This window comes from Pygocentrus nattereri, chromosome 30 (assembly GCF_015220715.1).
Source record: "Pygocentrus nattereri isolate fPygNat1 chromosome 30, fPygNat1.pri, whole genome shotgun sequence".
NCBI classification, from domain to species: Eukaryota; Metazoa; Chordata; class Actinopteri; order Characiformes; family Serrasalmidae; genus Pygocentrus; species Pygocentrus nattereri.
In genome coordinates this window covers 6,733,182-6,757,621 of record NC_051240.1, presented here as the reverse complement: position 1 = coordinate 6,757,621, position 24,440 = coordinate 6,733,182, and the positions used below count along the sequence as shown (strand labels likewise).

General features: G+C 40.5%; 1 protein-coding gene across 1 annotated transcript; it reads right to left on the bottom strand.

Moving 5' to 3' along the window:
- Nucleotides 1–1,591: 1,591 nt before the first annotated feature.
- cygb2 (cytoglobin 2) lies at nt 1,592–21,643 on the bottom strand. The gene is made up of 3 exons (XM_017693027.2): nt 21,040–21,643; nt 5,540–5,771; nt 1,592–4,656 (listed from the first exon to the last, which is right to left on the bottom strand). Exons 1-3 carry the CDS (start codon nt 21,180–21,182, stop codon nt 4,492–4,494), a joined length of 540 nt encoding a protein of 179 aa, XP_017548516.1. The 5' UTR covers nt 21,183–21,643; the 3' UTR covers nt 1,592–4,491.
- Between the last annotated feature and the right edge of the window lie 2,797 nt (nt 21,644–24,440).

Here is a 24,440-nt window from a genome sequence, read left to right as displayed (position 1 = left end):
TTATACTTTGATAAGCAAAAGGGTTGATAAGGGTACCTGCACCCTCAGAAAAAAAGGTACGACACTGTCACTGGGGCAGTACCCTTCTTGTCACTGTGGTGGTACCCTCAGGGGTACATCCCAGTACCATTAGTCAGGGAACATAATTGTACCATAATCCACTGAAATGATATGTTCTACGTTGTATTGACTCCACACACCCCGTCTTGTCTCCGGCTTTTTATTAAATGGTTCCATTTTAAAACATTAGTTTATAAAAAGATACAAATATCTACTTTTCCGCTAGGAAAAACTTCTTTAAGGTACACAATTGGACCTTAAAACCGCTGTTGCACCTTTGAGGGAATGTTTGTATTGTTTGTACCTTGATGAACGAATCATGTACCTGCATGGTACCTTTATTTCTAACAGTGTGCACAAAACCTTTATTTCTATGAATATACCTGTGCCACTGACTACCACACAACCCCAAAACATAACAGATACACAACCATTCTTAACAGTTGACAAGGTGTACTTTTCATCAAATGCTGCTGCTTTTTTCTCTACAAACATACTTTTTCTGCAGCCAACGCATTACATATTTAACTTCATCAATCCACAGCTAAGTGCCTCTGGCTTATATTAATGCGATGTTGCATATCGCAGATATTGACTTTCGAGGTCAGAGGTCAGGAATCAGTATTACATTTCATTCAGCATTCAACAACACTGTAAAAAACTATTATTCATTAATATTAAAAAATATTGAATTAAACTATAATTATTACCTATTGAGGTATTCAAATCCAGACCTTTAATCCAGTTTCCAGTTCCAGGTTTTGTAATCACTAGTAGTTAGCTGATCTGTTATAACTGAATGAGCGCTCAGTGTCACACCTACTAATTCCAGGACCGGAAACCTGGATTCAAAGGACCAATCCCATTTCATCCCTTGCCCTATACCACTTAGCCCTACTACTCCAATTTGCAGCTTCACATCTAGGGGGTAGGCTGTCCCGATTTTAGTTAAGATAGAGGGGTAGGGCGAAGTGTTAGGGCTACATGGCCCTCCAAATTGAGGTTTGTTGAGGTAAGTATTTTCTCCATTAAAAAGTTGTATTATCTTAGTTTGATGTGGTTCAATATATTATGGTCCTTTTTGTCATACTCATTTCCTACTCCACCTTAAATGATGTCACAACAGCTGCACCATTAAGGTGGAATGGAAAATTTGAACAAGAAGCTGGTGAATATCTGAGTTCAGCTTCATGTCACTGAAGAATTAGGGGGTGACGATAAATAATTGTCATATTCCCCTCTTTGAAGGCATATGATGCCCTAAATGTAACTAAAGCTCGGCAGGAAGGTTGCTATCACCGCAGACTGGCAGGGTCACCTACAGAGCAGTGCTAGTATCCTGTTAATGAAGTAATGCTATTTTTTTCCCATTTCATGTGGAAGATTTTTAACCACTTTCCCCTAGTAAATCAGTTGGCAATTTGACACCCGAAAACAAGAGGCAGGGGTAAAAATAAGAAATGGGATTGGGCCCAAGTCTAGATATGTAAACCTCCACATGTTTCCAGAGAAAAAATGAGGACACCACAGCACCGTAGATGACAACTTTTATTAGGATTGTCAGTTTTAGTTAATCTCATTCACTACATCTGTTTAGCACTAGTAACCACCCCATTGAACATTAGCAGAGTATATAAAGAGAATCATAAACAACATGTTATTAATCATTAAATATTCAAGGACATTGATAAATGTTTTGCTCACATATTTAGAAAAATATAAAGTCCAAGCTTTGAAAAGACGAGAATTCACAAGGGAACATCTAGACTACGTAACGGGGCTGAAACTAAGATAGGATTACTCCTGTTCATGCCTCTGTTAGTGTTTAGTGTTTATCACCTGTAAATATGTGTGTGTGTGTGTGTGTCTGAGTGTGTACGTGTATTTGTGTGTTTATGTGTATTTGTGTGTGTGTGTGTGTGTGTGTGTGTGTGTATGTGAGAGATTACAGTGAAATCTGGCACAGGATGTTTCATAGAGACCCAGCAGGTGGGCACAGCCAGCTAATGGAAACATCTGTCAGGAGGAAATTCAGCCTAACATGGTGGGGGTGGGGGGTGGTTGAAAGGGTGGCTGGGAGGATGGAGATGGTAAGACAGTGAGGGATGAGGGGATGAGGAGAGAGAGGAAGAGAGAAGGAAAGAAAGGGAGTAGGGGATTAAACGAATGGAAGGAAATGGTAGGTGAGGGGGATGATGGAATAGAAACTGAGAGAGAGAGAGAGAGAGAGAGAGAGAGATTGGGGCAGTGAGGGATGAAGGAATAGAGAGAGAATGCTTTGATCAGAATGAAGAGGAGATCAATTGACTGAGATAGAGGAGAAGAAGGAATAGGAAAAAGAGCAAAAGGGAGAGAGACATAGGTGCACAGAGGGAGAAAGAGAAAGAGAGAGAGAGGGTAGAGAGAACAGTACGTTGTCATTTTATGAGTTATGGACGGATTGTGGAGACGTGTTTAATAAACAAGCTGTCAGGAAGAGTTCACTATGGAGACGAACATCAGCTCCACTCTCTCTCACACTCACACACAGAGAGAGAGAGAGAGAGAGAAAGAGAGAGGAAACGCAAAAGCGGCAGGTCATGTTATACATTAATGATGTGAACCAAACAGGCCACCGCAGACACTCAGCTGTTGAGCAAGTCTCTTGTCCCCCTGGTCTGTGTCTGTTTATTGCTTGGCTGGTGAGACTGACTGTGTCTATTAAGAGTTTTTGTATATATGTGTCTGTTTTCCTTCCATTTGTTTGCTATGTTAATGCTGGATTCACTTTGATGTGGTCAGTTGTGTGTGTCTGCGTGTATGTGGTGTCCCTCTGGTTGATGTTGAGGACGGGAGCCATTGAGATGTGTTGTGGCGCCGTAGTTTATCTGAAATCTTCCTCTACTTTAATTAACAGCATCTGGACTGGACAGTGGGGGGTGGGGTTGGGAAAACAAGATCATTTCGGTATAATAGTCATAATTGCAACAGAACTGGTATAGGCATCCAATCAAATCAGCCAATCAAGTGAGGCCTCTGAGGCTCAACTGCCAGACTTACAATCACAGTATTATTTACTCTCTATCATATGAATCAGAGTATGCTGTGACACCAAGTCTGCACATGAACGTTGGCTATTCTTCCGAGTGGATCCAACTCGGTTTAAGTAACAGTAAACATAAACCAAAACAAAACATTGGCGATAATGGTAAAATCTTATTCATTTAAAGTTGCAGTGGCAGACGTATCCAAGTACACAATGAATTTTATGTAACTTAAGGATATGAATGTCATTATAGTGGCAGGTTTAGATGCCTATGAGTTTGTGATAGACCCAACCCATAAAGACCCAACCAAAAAACACGTTGTTGGTGTTTGTTTAAGGGCATTCCTCCACTGCACAGTGTGCCAGAAACATTTAAGTAGACCCAGTTTTATGATTTTGGGTGCCCAGATTGGGGACCTAACAGGAAATAATGCTAATTGAGTGTGTTGTGCTCTGTCTTTGGCAACACTTGAAACTGAAGCCAACGACACCTCAGCTTCCTGGTGAAGATAAAGACACCAAGCACTATTACATCACCAATAAGTGCACCAGAAGGTAAACTAGAATGGTTTGTTGATATGTTGAGTTCTATTCTGAGAATTTACTTTGCAAAGACTTTGCTATAAAGTGAGATTAACTAGTTAGGAAGCTAACGCTATTAGCATAAATGCTAGTCTAATAATGCTGGCGTCCACAGAAGGAGTGTTTTTCGTTAATATCTTCACACTCGACAGAGAACCTGCACATGATCCTGGGTAGTTGTAGACATTTGTGTAAGCTAACTAATATATAGCTGTCGCAGTACACATAAAATAATGAAGGATTGATTTATTTTACAAGAGTCTGTGTGAAATGTTATATGCTCACAGAACAGTTCAGTATATCAGTATATTGTTTCATGTCAAAACAACCTACTGCTGCCAACACGTTAAGCTACTTAGCAAAACACTTTAGACTTGTGCTACAGTGGCCTTAAATGACCAAAAAGACAATTAAATCATTCATCGCTGTTACTATAAGGGTTCCAGCTGTTTCTCAAGCAGATGGAAAATTAACAAGAAGTAAAACTTTACGTTCTGTTGGTTCCCAGTTCTTGTTTTTAAACATGCTGTGGAAAAAGGTCCTGTGCAATACCTGTGGGAACTCTGAAACATTGCATTTTTATGTTTAATTGCAGTAAAATCAGGGTACAAAAAGTGAAAAAACAAAACAAAAAAAAAAAAAACAGTGAACAATTAGTTCCCAGAAGATTACTCCATCCTTCTTATTCATCCAATCCAGCCATCCATCTCCTGCCCCTCTTCATTTCATTCAGTCCCTCGGCTAGCCAAACGAGTGTTAAAACCAGTCTGTGAGTGTATGTGTTTATTGTATGTATATATGTATAGGTGTATTGAGAGATGGTCTCAGACGGCTGAGCTGGAGAGCTTCACCCAGCCCACCTCTTGGTAGGCTCCGGTGATGTGCCAGTAGAGCACGGCCATCAGTTTGGTCCAGGCCGTCTGCACCTCAGGAGTGAAGCACTCGCCAAAGTCGTCAGCCAGCACCTCCAAAATCACCCCACTCAGAATCTGGGGAGAACATTTTAAGCATTTACAGCAAGCCTGCACATGCAGTTTGCCCACCTCAAAGCGACAGTTTGGAGAAAATAAAATGTGCACAGTTATTTTTAATCCTAGTGTAGTTAATTGGACATTTTTGGTGTCTACAGTTTGCTTTCTTTAGTGCTGCACTGGAACTATGAGGCTTAAAATAGCAGAATATACCCTACCAATTAACACTGTGCAACATACATACATAAATCATCACAAACTTGCTTCACACCATATCAAGTTGTTAAAGGGGTCAGAAACTTTTTTGGGGGAGTCATAGGCTGGAGGTTAGGGAACCAGCCTTGCGACCGGAAGATTGCCAGTTCGATCCCCTGAGCCATCAGGAACTGACTGAGGTGCCCTTGAGCATGGCACCTAACCCCCAGCTGCTCCCCGGGCACTGTGCATAGGGCTGCCCACCACTCTGGGCAAGTGTGTTCACTGCCCCCTAGTGCGTGCGTTCACTAGTGTGCGTGTATGTAGGTTTTTCACTGCATGGATGGTTTAGATTGTGGAGGTGAAATTTCCCCATTGTGGGACTAATAAGGGTCAGTTAATCTTTTAATCTTAAACTTACTTGCATTGAATACACTACTTGGTATGTTGTATGTAACTTTCTGTAGTGCTCTTCAGTTTGACAGAAATACCAATTTTTCCCATTTTTGTCCATAGATATTCTCTCACTACAATGCCCAGCATGCATTACATAAATACAAATACTGCTGCCCACTGATCTAGACCCTAAAAAATACATTGTCCATTTTTACAAATATGCAAATTGGTGGGGTATAAGCTTCCATTACTGATTGGCTACATCTGAGGTACAGAGGATAGTTTACCGAACTAAGCTGCCATATCTTACCTTGAAGTACATGGGCTCCACTTTGTGCTTGAGCGCATGGGCCTTGCCAACCAGTGCCAGCACAGATGACACCTTCTCTGGATCATGGAGGTTCTCCACCACCGAGTTGATGGCATTCATGACTCGGCAGGCGTGCTTCCTTAGCTGGGTGCTTCTCTCCATTTCCTCAGGGTCCTCCATGTCCTGGAACTGACTGAAGTACTGCTTCGCTGAGGGGAAGTTCACAAAGAACCTGGAGAATACAAGAGAAGAAGTGATTGAAAATTGGCCACAACTGTTTTGTACTAGGGTGGCGTGGTGGGTAGCGCTGTCACCTCACAGCGAGGAGGGCCTGGGTTCAATTCCCGGGCCAGGTGACCGGGGTCCTCTCTGTGTGGAGTTTGCATGTTTTCCCCGTGTCTGTGTGGGTTTCCTCTGGGTTCTCTGGTTTCCTCCCACAGTCCAAAGACATGCAGTCAGGCCAATTGGACATGCTGAATTGCCCCAGGGTGTGAGTGTGTGAGTGACTGTCTGTGTCTGCCCTGTGATGGACTGGCAACCCGTTCAGGGTGTATCCTGCCTTCTGCCTGATGACCGCTGGGATAGGCTCCAGCGACCCTGAGGGAGAAGTGGCTTAGAAAATGGATGGATGGATGCTTTGTAGAACTTTGGTACAGTTGGTACAGTTCTGAATGTGTCTATTCATGGGCCTATTCAGCTTGGATTAGTATTAGTAAACCACAAAGAGATTATAACCAGATATTATTTTGCAGTATGAATCTGCAGTGTGTGAAGTTTTTCCAGTCTGATAGTAATAATTGTGGAGTGATTTTAATCCAGTGTGAATTTGCAGTGTGTGTAGATTTACAGTCTGACAGTAATAATTGTGGAGTGATTTTAATCCAGTATGAATCTGCAGTGTGTAGTTTTACAGTCTGACAGTAATAATTGTGGAGTGATTTTAATCCAGTATGAATCTGCAGTGTGTAGTTTTACAGTCTGACAGTAATAATTGTGGAGTGATTTTAATCCAGTATGAATCTGCACTGTGTGTAGTTTTACAGTCTGACGGTAATAATTGTGGAGTGATTTTAATCCAGTATGAATCTGCAGTGTGTAGTTTTACAGTCTGATGGTAATAATTGTGCAGTGATTTTAATCCAGTATGAATCTGCAGTGTGTAGTTTTACAGTCTGATGGTAATAATTGTGGAGTGATTTTAATCCAGTATGAATCTGCAGTGTGTAGTTTTACAGTCTGACGGTAATAATTGTGGAGTGATTTTAATTCAGTATGAATCTGCAGTGTGTGTAGTTTTACAGTGTGACGGTAATAATTGTGGAGTGATTTTAATCCAGTATGAATCTGCAGCGTGTGTAGTTTTACAGTCTGACGGTAATAATTGTGGAGCGATTTTAATCCAGTATGAATCTGCAGTGTGTGTAGTTTTACGGTCTGACTGTAATAATTGTGGAGTGATTTTAATCCAGTATGAATCTGCAGTGTGTGTAGTTTTACAGTCTGACGGTAATAATTGTGGCTATAACAAAACCTGCTAATAGGCCTGGCCATGTGCCACATTGTTATTGTTAGTGAGGGTACTGTGGCACAAAGCTAATGTGAACATTTCAATCTGGGCTGTCTGTGGCTCAATACTTTATTCTGAAATAATCAGTCAGTCAAATCCCATATAACCTTTCCAGCTCCAGCTACAATAAACAATATGGAAAAACAACCTGTGCATGACAAAACATTACAATACATTACAAATACCACCAGCTGTAAAAAGTGAGTGCAGTCAGGTCCATCATGGACACACTGTTCAAAAAAAATATGTACCTATTTTAATGTTTCTGCATTATCTGGACAGTTAACATTAAAAGTTAAAACGTCCTTATCTAAAGTTTCTGTTTTAGATATATGTTTTTATTGGACAGAAATGATATGCAGCACAGTGCAATTGGGATTAAAGAAAGAAGGCAGTGAGACCACTCAGGAAGAAAAAGTATGTGCATGTATTAGAGGGAGAGTAAGAAAGAGAGAAGGAGGGATGAAGAGAGGGAGAGTGCGAGGGAATTTGAGTGCAGTACTGCTCCGAGCTGGATGATTGCACTGCAATGCTGAAGTGGTTCGGATACTCCGACGAGAGGGATGTCATTAAGTCACAGCAGGGAAAATGAGAGGCAGGTGCAGAGAGAGAGAGAGAGAGAGAGAGAGAGAGACTGCCAATATTTCACTCAGTGTGTCTGTGCCCGCCAGAATGCAATGGTGTTGATTATGAACATCCCATAATAAACAAGCAGAGTGGGAACTGGACTAATACTGCACAAATTGCGTAACTCTGTTTCTGCTTGAGATTCAGCACCACACGTTCTGCTTCCAGCTCTCTGTGCTCTCCTGTAAGAAATAATTGAACAATGTAGACGCATTCACTTTCATCAGCGCGATGTGGCCAACGTCGAGAAGCTAATTAATTGACTTTTATCAAATGGAAACACCAGGCAGGAAGCACACATCTACGTCAGCTGGCTATTAGGCCATGTTACATTAACAACGGCTTTTGAAGACTGATTTTCTCCCTATTACTAACATACGGGAATAAATGCTTCACTGGTTTACGTGAAAGACTCTTTGACAAAAGAAATCCAGGAGGAATGTATATGTTTATACAAATCGTGCCAATAGTAAAGCCTTTCAAACTGTCCACCGCAAATGGAGTTTATGGGAACCCTGGACTGACCTTCCTTGTGAATGAGTGTTTATGTAGGAAGCTATTTTAAGGACGATCTAAACATGCCCCCTCTTTAGGAATCTTAATAGATAAGACTGTCATGGCCTACAGCCAGGACTCAGATGTATTTATTCGCCCCAATTCCCTTAAAGTCATCTACGCTGCACCAGGATCAGAAGGGCCCATATCATGGAAAACCAATTTTTCCTCTGTCCAGCTGTCCAGTCTAAACAGTCGAAATATGGAAGTGCTTATGTAATGCATAAAAAACCCAAATAACTTTATGTATATATATATATATATATATATATATATATATATATATATATATATATATATATATATATATATATATATATGCTTATTTGCCCTTCATCAGTTTAGCCCCGCCCCTCACACTGAAGCTATAAGCAGTGTCTTTAAGGACCAGTCAGAACAGAGCTTATTTATATGCTTACATACAGTTGGATTCAAAAGTCTGGACAGTCAGACTTAATGACATGTTTTATTCATTGAATGTGGAGTGATTGTAGGATGTGTAGTTTTTACTTAGTAAATATTTTACTAGTAAATAAATGCACATTTACAGCCATTTCTATTTATTTATATGAACATTTTAGAAAAACGTTAAATAACAAAATAAAAATAAATGTGTCATTTCTTTTGCACATGCCACATTTTACTATTTTTTCCCAATATACTAAATTCAACAAATATACGGTAATAGTGCTTTACAATATGGAGAAGTGTGTTCTCTGTAGAGGATGTGTTCACTTATTGTCACTTTGAAAGTCAAATAAACAAGAAATTTGACCATGGATGCCCAAACTTTTGCATACAACTACATGCGAGTCTTAAAGGTACACTAAAAAAACAGCCTGTTTAATTTTAAGGCAGAAAGAGAGGTCATCAAAATGAATTAAGATTACATTTCTGCTACATAAAACTACACAAAGACCTTGGACAGATGAATACAAATAAAATACAAGAAAAATGTAGAACATGGGCCCTTTAAGCACAATTTGTCAGGCCCACAGACCTGATCTGGGCCTTGTGTTTGACACATGGGACTTAAAGGGTCCATATCGTACATTTTTCCTGTATTTTATTTATTTCCATAAAACAAAAATCCTATCTGGCCTGCAAAAGTATTTCAATTCTCTATTAATATTAGACCGTATCACAGTACACTGCGCAGTCCCAGGCATGCACTGCAATGTAATGTGTGCTCCGACTCTCCTACCCCAACAACAATCAGTGGTTACACCTCAATTCTACACAGTTCTACCCAATTCCACACCAATCATATCGCCAAACATGCTACATTTCAGCTGCAGTCCAACCAATATAAACACCTAACATCAGCTCAGCAGCTCAGAAATTGAGCCCAAGTTTTAATGAACTTGCAGCAAAGAAAGGATGTCAGGTGTTTAGTTCCAGCAAATAGGTAGGTTTAAAAGACTGAGAACCCGGGGACATTTACATTTTGAATATTTAAAGTATTCATGTAATATTTCAAGCTCTATTATAAGTGCCTATGTTTTACTGCTGAATTTTTTGCATATTTTGAAAAGACAATGGCCAATTATAGTTATAGCACATCATTCATTAATAATTAAATAAAAATATTTTTTTCTCTGGCTGTCACGATTGGCCCCTCCCAGTCCTGTCCATCTGCTCCTGTTGTTTACTTCCCAGTCCTGTCCATGTGCTCATGTTGTTTACTTCCCAGTCCTGTCCATGTGCTTCTGTTTTGGTTTTCAGTCCTGCCCTCTTGTTTCATAGCTCGACCCCTGATTGTTTCCACCTGTTTCCCACCTGTCCCTCGTGGTTCTGGTTTGTATTTAAACCCTGTGTTTGCCCCTTGTGTTTGCTGGTCTTTGATTGTGTTTGATATGTTTGAGGTTTGATATGCTCTTTGATCTTCCGACCCTGTTTGTTCAACCTGTTTATTTTCACTATGTCCGTCCCACCTTATCTTCGTGTTGGCTCTCTGACCATGGACCGTCTAGACCCTAATTTTGGATTTGCCCATAATAAATCTCGCTTGTCTCCGCACATGCGTCCGTCTCCTCAGTGCTCGACGTCGCACTGTCCATGGATTTGTTGTTTCACACCCCTGCTTTAGGCCAGTTAGGTCAATTTTCCATGAATCTGAATGATGTATTAATAAACCCTTGACGAAACCCTTAAACTAGTTCTAGTTAAAGGCTCAAGTGTGAAAAAGGCATGACATTACCAATAAGGCATGACAGTTCCAGCTCCTCTCCTATTAGCCATTACTGTAATGAAGGAGGTTACAAGAAACAGCAATTCTGTATACAAGAAGAATGTCTACTTAAGCTTGATGTCTTGTTGAGTACAACAATACGCTGCTGAGGCATTCCTCTTACATGCGCTTGGCCTGATTCAACTTGCCTGAGTATTGTTTTACTTGATCCAGACAAAGCGGGAGGCATTTCGCTCGTTTGTTAGCTTTAGCCTCTGGCACTAGTGCCGAATTGCTCCCTTGATGCTGCGGCTGGCTTTGAAATGGAACGGCAGCTCTTGGCTGGCCATGCATAGTTTCTCCAGCTGTCTCTGTGCTCTCTCAGAAACACAGCGGAGGAGCCCAGTGGTTGTGTATTCAAGAATTGGCGCAAAGAAGGCTTGCAGCTCAGAGAGATAAGCTTGAATGAGGCTAACAAGTTTAGCGGCTTAGTGGCTCTTTACGCTCTTCAAAGTCATGTGAAAAATGCTACGTGAAAATGACATTTTCATTGTGAACAACAGATTAAGTGAAATTTCAATGTTTACTTGCTCTGAAAGCTGAGGGTCAAACACTTTTGGAATAGTCAGGCGTCCAAATGTTGCTTTTTCTTTTTTAGTTTTGCACTGGACCTACAAAGCTAACAGTGCTAACACTAGAAGTCAAATCATCCCCAAAATTTCTCTCAACCAGCTCGAATCACATCAAGGTCTTCATAAAGGTTGTGCAGACTTGTCTGAAGTTTAGGTGTAAAAATCATGGTGAGCTATAAAAATGAACAAAACGCCACCGTGTGACTGAACTCTGACTCCCCCACAGAATCCAAATGCCCATTATGTTCTTGTACATCATGCAGGCATATGGATGCTAGAGCACATTCAGTTTCTGTCGTTTCTATTTAGAAACCTATCTTACACCCAAAAATTTAAGATTAACACTACATAAACAGAAACATCAGAAATTGTGAAATTAGTCTGTAGTGTCCATATATCCAAAAGGGAGTCAGTTTATTAAGGGATATTTGGATTTGGTTCATTAAGTATTGATAATTTTTATAGTTTACATTAAAGGGTAAAGTATCATGTCATGTATAACAGATGGAGTCATTTGTAACCAAGTGTAGCTAATTGAACATTACGGTTTTGAAATATTGAGCATTTTATTACAGACATTTCTGTTGTGGCTTAAAACAACTTTCTCTGCTCTCATTTTCAAGACTGAAAAGGGAATTGTACCTTCAGTGATTTCTGCGCAAGTTCTGCTGCTGAAAGACATCGCTTGTGTTCGCTTGCCCCTTACCCCTCCAAGGGTTCATCTGACACCCTTCACTTGAGCCCATAAACAGGGAAATGATGAGGCCAAGTGGTTGAGGGCTTGTTATAACCAGTTTTAAAACAGGCAGCTAGTGTGACTGTGGCTTAAGTCATACTGTGTTCCAAACTACTCTGATTAATTAATTGACTGTATTAGCCTCCAGTTTAAAACTACGGATGCACAATTTGGAAACCAAACATGCCTTGGCTGATTGACTACATCTGGGTTAGGCAGAAAACTGTGTAAATTAGAATTTTTGCTGAACAATGTTCCAACAGCCATCACTTCTCTGAGCTTGCTAAAAATAATTGTAAGTGTATAAGGTGAAAGTGTGGGCTGAATCCATCTGCATCCCATTTTAAGTCAAATAAGTCACAATGACAAAAGACCAGAGTCAAAGCAAAGTGGTGTACATCATTCCTACTTATGATGTATGGTTGGGCTAAAAATATGCTTGCGAAATTTTAGATAAATTGATGGTCCTTTTGGCTATAGTCTTATTACTCAAGCTATCATATTCCAGAATATGTGCAAGGAATGTAAGAGTTTACCCTTGCAGCTATGAATGGCTGGCGTCCTGAATCTAAATTACTTCATACTGAGTCAATGAGGCTTTTTGATCACTCCCAAGTTTGTCATGAGGACAAGACCTCAGGATATTTTTGGTTAGGGCCGGTTTTTCAGTGTCCAAGTGCACCCCTTGACCTTATGAAAGAGCTTCATTGGAAAACTGGGCAGTTATATATTCTCAGAAGAGGCTTTTTGGGAACATTTCACAATCATTGAAGGCTTGAGATGGAGTTTTGTACAGAAGACATCAAGAAGCTCTACAAAGACATGTAAACATGCTTAGCTATTCTACATTTTCATGCAGGCCTACTCAACTACATTAAACAGAAGAGGATAAATAGCCCATGGCAGCTCACAGATATCTAAAACCTAAACCGATAAGCCAAATAAAATGAAACGTTGTTGCTGTCAATGCCCCAAGTCTGTGAAGGTCAGGGTTTTTGACCTTTAGAAAAGTGCCATATGGGTTGGCGGCTGCCTTTGGTGGTCTAATTGCATTTGTACGGCTTGATGATATTGTCGGAGGCAACTGTCAGTCCAGTCATTTGGATAACACACCATGTATTCTTACATCTACATCTTTTCATGGTTGCAAATCTTTTGTTTTTCACCTCGTTTTGGGAATAATGTGGGTATTTGCATGAGGAGCAGGTGTGCCAAATTCTCTATAAGGTGATAAAATGGTTTGCAGTAGGAAAATGAGCAACTAGGGAGTGTTTTTCAGAATTCAGCTATTGATCATGACACAATCATGGAAATACCTTGATGCCATCTGTCAGGTCTCAAGGAGATTTAAGGCCCTCTTGAATGCAGTCTCAAACCTTTTCAAACATACAGTCAGCTCCAAAATTGTTAACCTTTAACTGATTTAAATTTAGTCAAAGAAAAAAAAAACTTTTATCAAAAAAGAAATGTAATTATTTGCACCTCTAGAATTTCTGAAGCGTGTTCCCATTTTTATTTCACTCTTTTTTAAGTTCACACGAGTGTTCAGGAACTCGTAAGCAGCAATCCATGACTTTCTTTTCCACTGGGGTTTAAATCTGAGATGAATTCCCTTCATTCATCAACAGAGGGAAAATGAGAGAATATGCAAATTAGAAGAGACAAAAGACCTTTATAAATCAGGCAGTGGCTATGAAACTCGCTTGAAAAAAAGGCCCACATCCACTGTTAGGGCAGTAATTAAGAAGTTTAAATCAACCGGAACTGCAGTGAATCTGGCTGAAAGAGAATGCAAGTGTATATCGCTTCACACGCAGTGAGGAGAAAGATCAGAGAGGAAAAAAATTCCACAACTGGAGATTTGCAGAAGAAGCAAGCCAGCGTTGTGGGGTCAATCTCATTTCACCCCTTGCCCTTACCACGTTCACGCCTAGGGGTCGGGTGTACCGATTTTAGTTGAGATAGAGGGGTAGGGTGAAGTGTTAGGGCTATATGGCCCTCCAAACTGAGGTTTTTCAGAGTCACAGTCTGAACAGAGCATTATAAGGAAAGATGGCTGAGCAATTAACCAAAGAAACTCACAAATTTTCTCCATTAAAAAAATTACAATAATCAGTGTATTATGTCAGTTTAATGAGGTTTCAATGCATTATGGTCCTTTTCTTCATAACAAGCATAAAAAATTGCTGATAGTATGCTGTTGTCTCGGTAGCTAGCTAGCTAACATCAAGGTATTTTAAGGTGGAACGGGAAAATTTAAACAAGAAGCTGGTGAATAACTGACTTCAGCTTCATATTTCTAAAGGATTAGGGGTGGGCGATAATAAATAATTGTCCCCCTCTTTGAAGGCGTATGATTTCCTAAATGTAACTAAAGCCGAGCAGTGAGGTTGCTGAACTTTACCCTCCTCTGCTGTCACTACAGACTGGCAGGGCCATCTACAGAGCACCGCTAGTAGCCTGTTAATGAAGTAATGCTCTTTATTTGAAGATTGTCCCATTTTGTAGGAGAAGATTTCAACCACTACCTCTTGTAACTCAGTTTCAGTGGTAGGGGTACAAAGAAGAAATGGGACTGAGCCCAAAACTAGGGCTCAGACTTCACCTCCAAGACAAAAAAAATATTTGGTGAGATTTTCTTCCATTTAGGTAAATACCTAGAGTTCAGTAGACACTACTGGAACTGTTACAGGAACCAGGTTCTATTGGCAGATGAGGCCAACATTAAGCTTTAGGATGGCATCAAGGACCAGGAGATTTTCAGTGAAAAGCTAAAACTGGGTCGTGACTGGATCTTCTAGCAGGACAATGGGCCAAAACATATGACCACACAAAAATGATTCAGTGACCACAGAATCAAGCTTTTACCATAGCCAACCCGTTGGGTGAGCAGAAGAGGAGAGTGCAAAGGAGAGGACCTAGGACACTGGAGAAGAATGAGTTTTTAGGCGCAGTCTGGGATTCCTCGCTTGGTATTCCTCTCATTATAGCATTATAGCAGAGGACTCACTGCTGTTATGTTGGCAAAGGAAGGTTGCACAAAGTGATTTATGCAATGGTGTTAGAAACTGTGACATGGATTTGTTAACAAATCTTTTTTGATAAGTTTTCTTGGACTACATTTAGATTTGTCTCATATTTTGTGTGAGATTGAGCTAATTATTTTTTAATGCCTTTCTTACCCATCTATACCAAAGGTGCCACTAATTATGAGCTGACTCTACCTGATCCATATCCACAAGATCTTCAGGATCAGCCACATGAGACTAGAAACAAACCTGCAGGAGAAGAAGTGGTCTGGCATCAGGAGATCACTTAGTGCCTCACCACCCAATCATCATGCCCCACTAAACCTACTATTTTGTACATAGTGGCAAGCAGCAAAGCCGAAGTAAAACTAAACTATGTGTATGCTGTTTCAATGTAGCCATTTAAAAATCAACTACTTTAAAACGGACTGCTTCCATTAGTTTGTACTGTCTGTATTTTAGGAATGCGCTGTATGTTGCGCGAAGATAAATCAGCAGACAGATTTTCTAAACAATGACTTGCTGTAAATGTGGGTCTCCTGTTGTGTGAATGTGCTGAATGTGTGGCTTCTTTGGACAGACCTACCACAGACTTTTTGCCCCTTAGCTGTCCAGTTCCTGCTGGGTGAATGCGCTGCTGTCCATCCTACCCCACTGGCCCTCTATGCTTCTCAGATGCTTCACTCATGATATGTCTCTGGTGCCAGGATTGAGCAGAAGTGGGCAAAACAAATTTCTTTTAATCATGAAAAAATGCAAATTCTCATCGGTGTTCATCAGTCCAGGCAAAGCCAAGCTAAGAGATGTGCTAGATCTCAACACCTCCGCACTCAAGGGAGACCCACATCTGAGCAGTCGTTCAGCTCAGAGCTGCCCATGTATGATGCCAAGAGAGACCACACACGCGCACGCATTACGGGGGCACACTAACACTACGGCAGATCAAAACACTTCAGATGGTGCCAGCATAGACTGCTGCCATCCCCAGATAAGACACGCACAGACAGACGCACACGCACTGTATAGAGAATGGAGGGATTTGCTTATCACCTCTAACCCAAAATCACATCATTGTTCCTGACAGTTGTCCTGGCAACCCGAGGAGTTCTATTTTAATAAGTCCCCTGGGTTTCACTCATTTAGAGCTGATCTGTATGTGCATGTCCAGTGAATTCATAACCCTACAGACCTCCATATATTATTCCAGATGACCTGTTTTTTGTTTATGTTCTCTAGTGTGATAAAGGTTCATAAATGTAAAATGTGCCTTGCATGAGTGAAATTCCTTCTTTCATGTTGTCTTGCATTAAAAATAAAGCCACTTCCTTATTGCATCCTAAGACTAACGCCCAACCCCATTTCTTATTTTGACCCCTACCTCTTGTTTTCGAGTGTTATATTACCCCTTGTTACATTGGGTAGTTATTAAAATCTTCCTCTATGAAATGGGACCCTCAAATAAAAATAACATTATTCATTAACAGCTACTAGTGGTGCTCTGTAAGTGACCTTGCCAGTCTGCAGTGACAGCAGGGGAGGGTAAAGTTCAGCAACTTCACTGCTGGGCTTATTTATTATTGCCCACCCGTAATTCTTCAGTGATATGAAGCTGAAGCCAGCTATTTGCCAAATTCTTATTTGAATTACCCTGTTCCACCTTAAAGGCTGCAGCAGTTACATTGCGGTGCCCCAAGTGTCAGACCTGCTTGGTTATTTAAGGAGGAACAGGAAATTAAGCTGGCTTGCTAGCTAGACAATAATCCCCATAGCTAATGCCCATAATACATTGAAACAACATTAAAAGATAATCACAATTATCACAATTTATTAAGTTATTATTTATTAATATTTGAAGTCTGTCTCCGAAAAACCTTCATTTAGAGGGACATGTCGCCCTAACACTTCACCCTACCCCTCTATCTCGATAAAAATTGGGACACCCTACACCCTAGGCATGAACATGCACAACAGAGGGGTAGGGCTAAGTGCTAGGAGCAAGGGGTGAAATGGGATTGGGCCTCAGTATGTTCCACCCACATGTAGACAGAGCATCTGACATCTTTTGTCCACAACTATCAGAATTTTGACAGCCGAATTCTGATTGGCTATATGGACACACATTTACAGTCCAAACAATTGCAAGTAGTTGCCTGGACCACAGTCTGAACCTTTAGAGTGACATAGTCGCTGGATTACATCTGCATTACAGTTTAAAAGTTTTTAAGAGTTTTTTGAAGCATTTAGTAGCTTTTAAAAGAGTTTGCAGATGAACCTGTTTTCTGTGGGGTTTTTTTGTTGCAGCTCCGCCCCTACCCTGGTTATTTTGACAGTCAAACTGCCCTTTCCTGCCAAAGTGTTTTTTTGTCAAGTTAAGTTGTTAAACATCTCTGACAATAGGTTTGATTGTTTGCGAGACAAATTATGCGAGAACTACATGGAAAGCCAGTGGCTCCTGTGCAAATCATTAGTTTGTTTAAACAAGACAGGACTTGCTTGCATAACATCTGACATGTGATTAGTTTGCAGACATAAATGATCCAATTCTGAGCTGTAAGGCTCTTTAATAGAACAAGTTGGCCTAAATTAGCTCTATTTTCAAAAGAATGGCCGAGTGTTTATGCAATATTGTTTTGATTTGCGAGGATGTGCACACTTTAATCATTATGTTTTATGATAGTACTGTTAAAGCAAAATGCTGTATCTCCAAAATGGACAGGAGAAAGAAAAAAAATCTAATTAACTCATAATAGAAGTTAATGTAATGTTTTTGTCTGAGCAATTGTGGACCATCTGTGCTGATCCATTCATTATGAAATCTTCACACAAATTAAAGGGCAGCTGGTATTTGCAAATTATGCAAAAAAGCAAACAACAACAAAAATAGAGATACACATGATGAACTATTTCGTCTTCCTGCTTCTTTAAAGGGTCCCTTCCAATTTTCCTCACCAGTTTGATGCAGTATGTAAACACTGTAAACGTTTCAAAGTGTTCTGTCCACTCCTCAGTCCAGTCAGACCATATATGGAAGCTAATCTACAAAAAAAAGCCCGTTTTCTGTTCACTGCTTTTTGTGATGTCGTGAAAACTAGCACATTAACATATATTCAGCCTATAGCAGTTTAGCTCCACCCACTCACACTGAGGTTATAAGGAGTGTTGCAACCTGGACTACTAACAAAAACAGCACATTTAAAAAGAGATTGTAAAATGGTCATGTAAAAATGAACTTGTGTTATATGAAAGCACATAAACATTATCAGAGGAAGGAAAGTGTAGGTTATGTGCTCTACAAACTTCACTATCATCTCATCTTTATAGTCTCACTTCCCAACACATGGAGCTATTTCTAACACTTTTACGTTTTTCTCACTTCTTTACAGTCTGTTTCTGTTCAGTCAGACTGGTGGAGCTTTTCTCACACCTCTTTGGGGGTTCTCGGTTGGAGCTGCTTGTATGGAGTTGGTGGGATGTGTCCTTCCTCTACCTGTGCTGCTGTATTCAATCAGGTGAGTGTTAAAAATAGTGCGAGACACAATGCAGTTTTGGCGCGCTCACCAAGCGCGGTGAAAAAGCTCTTGAGAGCTGAGAGAAAAATGTGTGATGGCACTTCCTTCCTTCCCGGGCAGCGTTCCACCCTCACCCCTGACTAGACTATTTCAGGAGGCTGCACTGTGAGGAAAAAATGTCCAGGCGAAATGCTCACTGCGGACGGCAGGAGTGAGACAGAGTCTGTTCATCAGTGCTTTTCAGTGGTGTGAGTGTGAGTGTGCTCTCCTTTAATGTGTTTCTTTATGTACCTGTGCTCAGCTTATAGTAAGGTTGCATGTGTCAGTACTCCAAAGTACATACCATGCCTGGCTTGTGTTCTCCTGCAAGCAAAGATATCAAAAAATGATACCTTAGCAGGTGAAAACATTTATATATCTAATATAAATGTGAATAAGACTGTTGTCAGAATATTTTAAGATATTTCTAAGATATTTTTTTACATTTCATTTACCATAATAATTCATGATTCATTTTTACATCACCATTTTCCAATCATTCTTTATCCCTCAGATTGAAACAGGCTGTTTTTGTTGCTATGACTTTAAGACTAACATATGTACATGGTCTCTTTGCCCATGATTGGCTGCCCTGTGTTGCACCTCATTTAAAAAGCAGTCTGGGCTGAAACACTCCTTATAGCTTCAGTATGAGTGGGCGGGGTTAAACTGCTATAGGCAGGTATATGTAAATTAGTTGATTTTTTTTTTGTGGTGACATCACCAAAACAGTGAATTGAAAAGGCTGTTTTTGCAAGTTTCCATACACTCTCAGAAAAAAACGCTACAAAAGTCACCTGGGCAGCACCCCTCTTGTCACTAGGGTGGGACCCTCAAGGGTACATCTCAGTACCTTTAGTCAGGGAACATAATTGTACCATAATCCATTGAAATTATATTTTCTAAGTTGTATTGACTCCACACACCCTGTCTCGGCTCCAGGCTTTTTGTTTCATTGTTCTGTTTTAAAGTATTAGGTTATGAAGAGGCACGTACATTTACATTGCTTGTACCTTGATAGATGAAAAATGTACCTGCACACAACCTTTATTTCTAACAGTATATATGGACTGGGGAGTGAGTAGTTTAGCAGTAGTCACAGACTACATCAAAACCTTTTATTTCAACAAGTTCGGTTTTCTGTGATTTGGGCCCTTTAAGTAAATTTGTCTTATTCTGTTACTTGTTTCAAGACACAACGCAGATAAATTTTGTTTCAATAGAATAAGACCTAGATAAAAATGACTTACAACACATCTAGAAATAAGTTAAACAGTCTTATAATATTCTAACAACAGTCTTACAATGGGAAATAATACATCTATGCTAGATATAATAAAATATAATGATAAATTCCATCACTTTTTCAATACATCTGCATGATAAAATCAGTTAGGTTCAGAGTTATTCAGAGTGGTTTGGTGTGAAATGCTTCATTCTAGAGAAACCTATGGACTCAGAATTGTTCACAGTGGTGATGATAGGATGTCCACCTCTAAAACCTCTCACAGAAAATTATTACACAAAATAGTTATGAATACGCTGATGCCCGAGACAGCAGTTTACAATAGTTTTGTGAACTTTTTTCAGATTTATGGCTATTTTACCATTATCAATGTTACATATCCCCGCTGTTGGAACAAAACCATGTATCTCCAAAATGGTAAGAAGACAGGAGAAGGGAAAAACACACTTAACTTTTAATGTAAGTCAATGAAACGAGACATTTTTCAGTCATTTTGGGCCATTTCTTTGGGTTAAAACCTAAAAAATCTACAACTCTGAATGGCTTTGTTCATGTCTGGGTCTCAGATTCTTTTTTTTGCAGCGTATTATGCACATCGCTAGATTTGAGCAAAGTGAATAAGCACGCAGCTGCTGGAAGACATTCAGTGATCAGAGAAAAGCATCTCCTTGGAAGTGTGCAAAATTATCCTGGAAGTCCTTGGACAGAAAAGGATCTCTAATGAGGCATCATTTTCCCATTTCACTCATATCTCAAGTCTGTCGCTCACGCATAATGTTAGAAATAGAGATATTAAGGCTTCAGGGTTGCTGCTACACCTGTTTTTAGCTATGCAAGTTCATATTTATAGATACCAGTGTGTCATACAGTGCCAGAAACCACATAAGCAAGTCTATTAGGGATTATTGAAGAACTCCACACAGTTTGAAGTGAGTGTGATGATTAATGCATGATGCTAATTGGCAAAATCTAAGCTTACACAGCTTGAGAGCGACAATAATCTACTAAAGATGGAAATAAATACGCAAATATCAAATATAAAATATCTTAGTTGATCATCACTGTTGGAACAAAACCATGTATCTTTAACTTTTCTAAGTTTTAACGTGAGTTAATGTATAAGGATTTTATTCAAAGTCATTTTGAACCATTTGTATTGGTCCATTTATCATAGAATCTGGATACAATATAAATAGCAGCTAGCGCTTTCAAATTCTGGGAGAAAACAGAGACAATATAAGGGAAATATTTTACGATTACTACTTTAAGTGACCATAATCTTTATAAGAACTTTATCAAGCAACCTTAAGCACCACAAAATGCTTAACAACAAATGTAAATCAACAAAAAGTGGTCATTCCAAAAAAGTGAGCGCAAAATACGTGCGTACCTGATCAGGATGGCCACGCCCACATCCTCACAGCTCTCGTAGACTCTCGCCCAGGTGTTCTGAACAATGTTGCACTCCAGGTCACTGAGCGGCTCGGCGCGCTCCCTCCGCTCCGGCTCTCCCTCGCCCCTCTCTTTCTCCATCCCGCAGGTGCACGGTGGGGAGCCCGGGCCCGAGCCGGGCGATGAGGGGCCGATCAAGGGCTGAGGGGGCGGAGAGGGGCGGCGCAGGAGCCGCAGGGGGCAGCAAGAGCGCAGGGCCACGGAGCAGAGAGAGCAGAGAGTGTCCAGCGTCCCTCTCACCCCTTGCCCCTCGCCACACCCTTGGGCAGGCAGGATGCCCTCAACTCCTTACACCCGTCTATACGTACGCCGTCTCCCTCCCTCTCTCTCTCCTTCTTCCTCGTCCTCTGCCGCGCACCGTCCAAGCTCTGTGGTCTCTCTCACGCTCTTCTCTCTCCCGCAGATGTTGTCGGCGCTCTGAAGTTGTGGCTGTGCGAGGCTCCGAGATACGAAGCGTGAGGAGGAGAGGGAGGGAGGAGAGTGGGTGTGTGATGGAGAGAGAGAGAGAGAGAGAGAGAGAGAGGGAGTGAGAGATGGAGAGCAGGAGAAAGAGAGGCAGAAGGAAAGAGTTGAAGGAGGAGAGGGTGAAAGAGAGAAATGATGGAGAAAGAGAAATGGGGAGGGGGGAGAATTCTTGTGTTACCTAACAACCCTTTCCTCTCTGTTCTTTGTCAACATGAATGCTCTCTCGCTTTGTCTTTGTCACACGCGCTCTTCTGGGTAGCTGTAAATTACAGCTGTGTTTCTCCCTTCGTGGAAAAAGTCACATAGACAAACAATGGAAGAACAGGCACATGCTTACTTGCTTGCTTAGGGTAGTCCACTGTGGTGTCTGGTCTGGTGGTGTTTGTGTGTATGGGACCCATTTTCAATGTTTACCAAAAGAAAAATTAGGTGATTTGTTATTATTTTAACCCCCGATTCTTTGGCCTTTGCTCATTTTCTGTGAAGAACATGTAAAATAACTCATCTTTAATGACTTCACACAGTAAACCCCCCACACATTTATACTACACGTGGTGTTGGGGTGAACCTGCGGGGAGTAAAAGTGTGGAGGTGCTGTGTCCTTCACTCTGTTTTCCTCCTACATGGCCTGTTGTTAGTTTGTGTGTGTGTGCGTGTGTGTGTGTGAGGGTGGACAACATGGGTGGGCTGCTGACTGGCTACAGCTGCTAAAGGAAAATTGATTTAGGAAAAACAATAATGCGGTGGATCTACCAGACCACTGAATAACAAACACATCAACGCCACACAAGGGTTAAATGAAAATTACATTGAAGTGAACCACCTTAACTGATTGTAATATTATTTATTCAAAACTTAGTGTGTAATTACAGCTTCTATTCTTTTCAGAAGACTCGCTTTTTTCAAAGAAATCTGCAGGGATATTTTTCCTCTTCCACTCTTGAAAGGTCAGTTCATATGGGGTAAAGAAAATGGTTCTATAAATGTTTTTTTGCACCATGAAAGGGTTCTTCAGATTGATGGAAAATGTGCATGAATGTGCTATACATGGCTCTATATAGAACCTTTTTGATAAGGGTTCAATATAACACCTAAAGGTCTTCTTCTATTGTTATAATGTCAAGCTTGTAACAATAAAAGAACTTGTTTTGTTGCTGTATGAAGACACAAAGAACCATTTGCATGATAAAATACTTCTTTGCACCATGAAAACATTCTTCAGATTGATGGAGAATGTGCTGTATATGGTTCTATGTAGATCTTTTTGAAAAACATTCTTCTGTTTGGGTGCAAAGAACTCATTAATCATGCAAAAATTTCTTTGAGTGTTCATGGTATTAAAGAACCCTTGAAGAACTTTTTTAAGAGTGTAGAAGCTGGTTGCAAGTATTCCCAAACACATTCAGTGATGTTGAGGTCTGGACTCTTGCTTTTTTGTTTGATGTGCCTATCTCATTTTCTCATAGAGGCTTTTTGATAGCTACACATCCTTTCAGACCCACAGCGCTGAGTTGTCTTCTCACAGTGTACGAAATACTCTCTGGAATATGGGGGTCCCATGTTGGCTGGCCACTCCAGCTTTGGCTGGCTGCTAACTCACTTGCCATAGCGGCACTGATGCTAGCTTCAATGGCAGCGGTATGTTTGGTTTGATGGTAATGCACTCTTCCTTACATTAACTGTACATCATCCTTACATCATCAGACTCTTGGGAAATGGGTGAACCAGTTTGCTACAGCACCACCCTGAGGCAGAGCAGCGCTGCAGCTTTATCTAGTTAAGAATATTAAAGACGGAAGTTTAGCAATTGCAGGTGAAGCAGCTGAACAATGAACTTTCCCTGAATTTGCACTTGAGAGTCTGTTTCTCTATAATGGTCAACATTTCATCATACATTTTCTTTAGGACCCCCTAGAATTTTGATTTTGAGACATTCAGGAGGTCCAAGACGCTAATTGGGGAGTCCTAGAACCCCTGGATTTTGTACTTTTGTCTTCACACAGTGCAACAATAGCTGTAGATTGTTTCAGATCTGAAGCAGCTTAATTTTCCCCTCTCTCAAAGATGAAAGCTTTAAGTGCTATTTATCTGATGGGGGCAGTTTTGGTGTCTACCAGGTCTTGCATGGTTTGAGTAACTCTTTGACCTTACTTATGCAAATGTCTCATGAAAATGTGTAACTTGTGCTTAGTGGCTGTCAAATAACTGAAAGGTGGTCTCTGACATTGGGACAGTACTGTAGGTTCTGTAACATCTGATGTGGGATGCACACTGCCTGCCACAGATAGCTAAGGCCTGATGTGTTGTGTCAGGTGCAACAATGGCTCTCCTACGCTTCTTCACCAGGCTACTTCCCCATGGAAACGTTTCACCAGGCAATTTTCAGCAATGCTGCCTATAGATACCTTACAGTTGGAAAGCTGTATTCTCTCTTATACCATCCAGATGGTGTGGTCAGGCTACAGAAATTAAAGGAGAATGATGGTGGTCAGGGCCAAATTAAGAAAATTAAGATGGTGCCTCTGGGCTTTAGAGTTATGGTGCCCCACCCTCAAGAACTCTAGAAACATAACAGTCTCCCGGTCAAGCACTGCGTTTATATATTATGTCAGTAAAGGTTTTGCTGAAGACTTGTCCTCTTCATTCTTCACAAATTATCTAAACTGAACTAAAGTTAGCTTCTCTCAAGCTGAGGCCTTGTCAAAATTGGAATAAACTCATGATGAGTGAGTTTCTAGTGGGCTGTCTTTTCTATGAAACTTAAATGTTTGTGTCATTATTTCTAGAAAACTAAAAGTTCATGATATTTATAACATGAATGTAAATATACTTATTGCTGCATTATGGTGATTGTGTAATCAGCCTGCAGGTTGG

What these genes read in the sequence shown, in the direction of transcription:
- cygb2 (XM_017693027.2), bottom strand. Translation starts at nt 21,182, where the DNA reads ATGGAGAAAGAGAGGGGCGAGGGAGAGCCGGAGCGGAGGGAGCGCGCC. An exon ending in GGCGTGGCCATCCTGATCAG is followed by an intron (nt 5,772 to 21,039) that starts GTACGCACGTAT and finishes TGTATTCTCCAG; the next exon opens with GTTCTTTGTGAACTTCCCCT. An exon ending in TGGAGCCCATGTACTTCAAG is followed by an intron (nt 4,657 to 5,539) that starts GTAAGATATGGC and finishes TGTTCTCCCCAG; the next exon opens with ATTCTGAGTGGGGTGATTTT.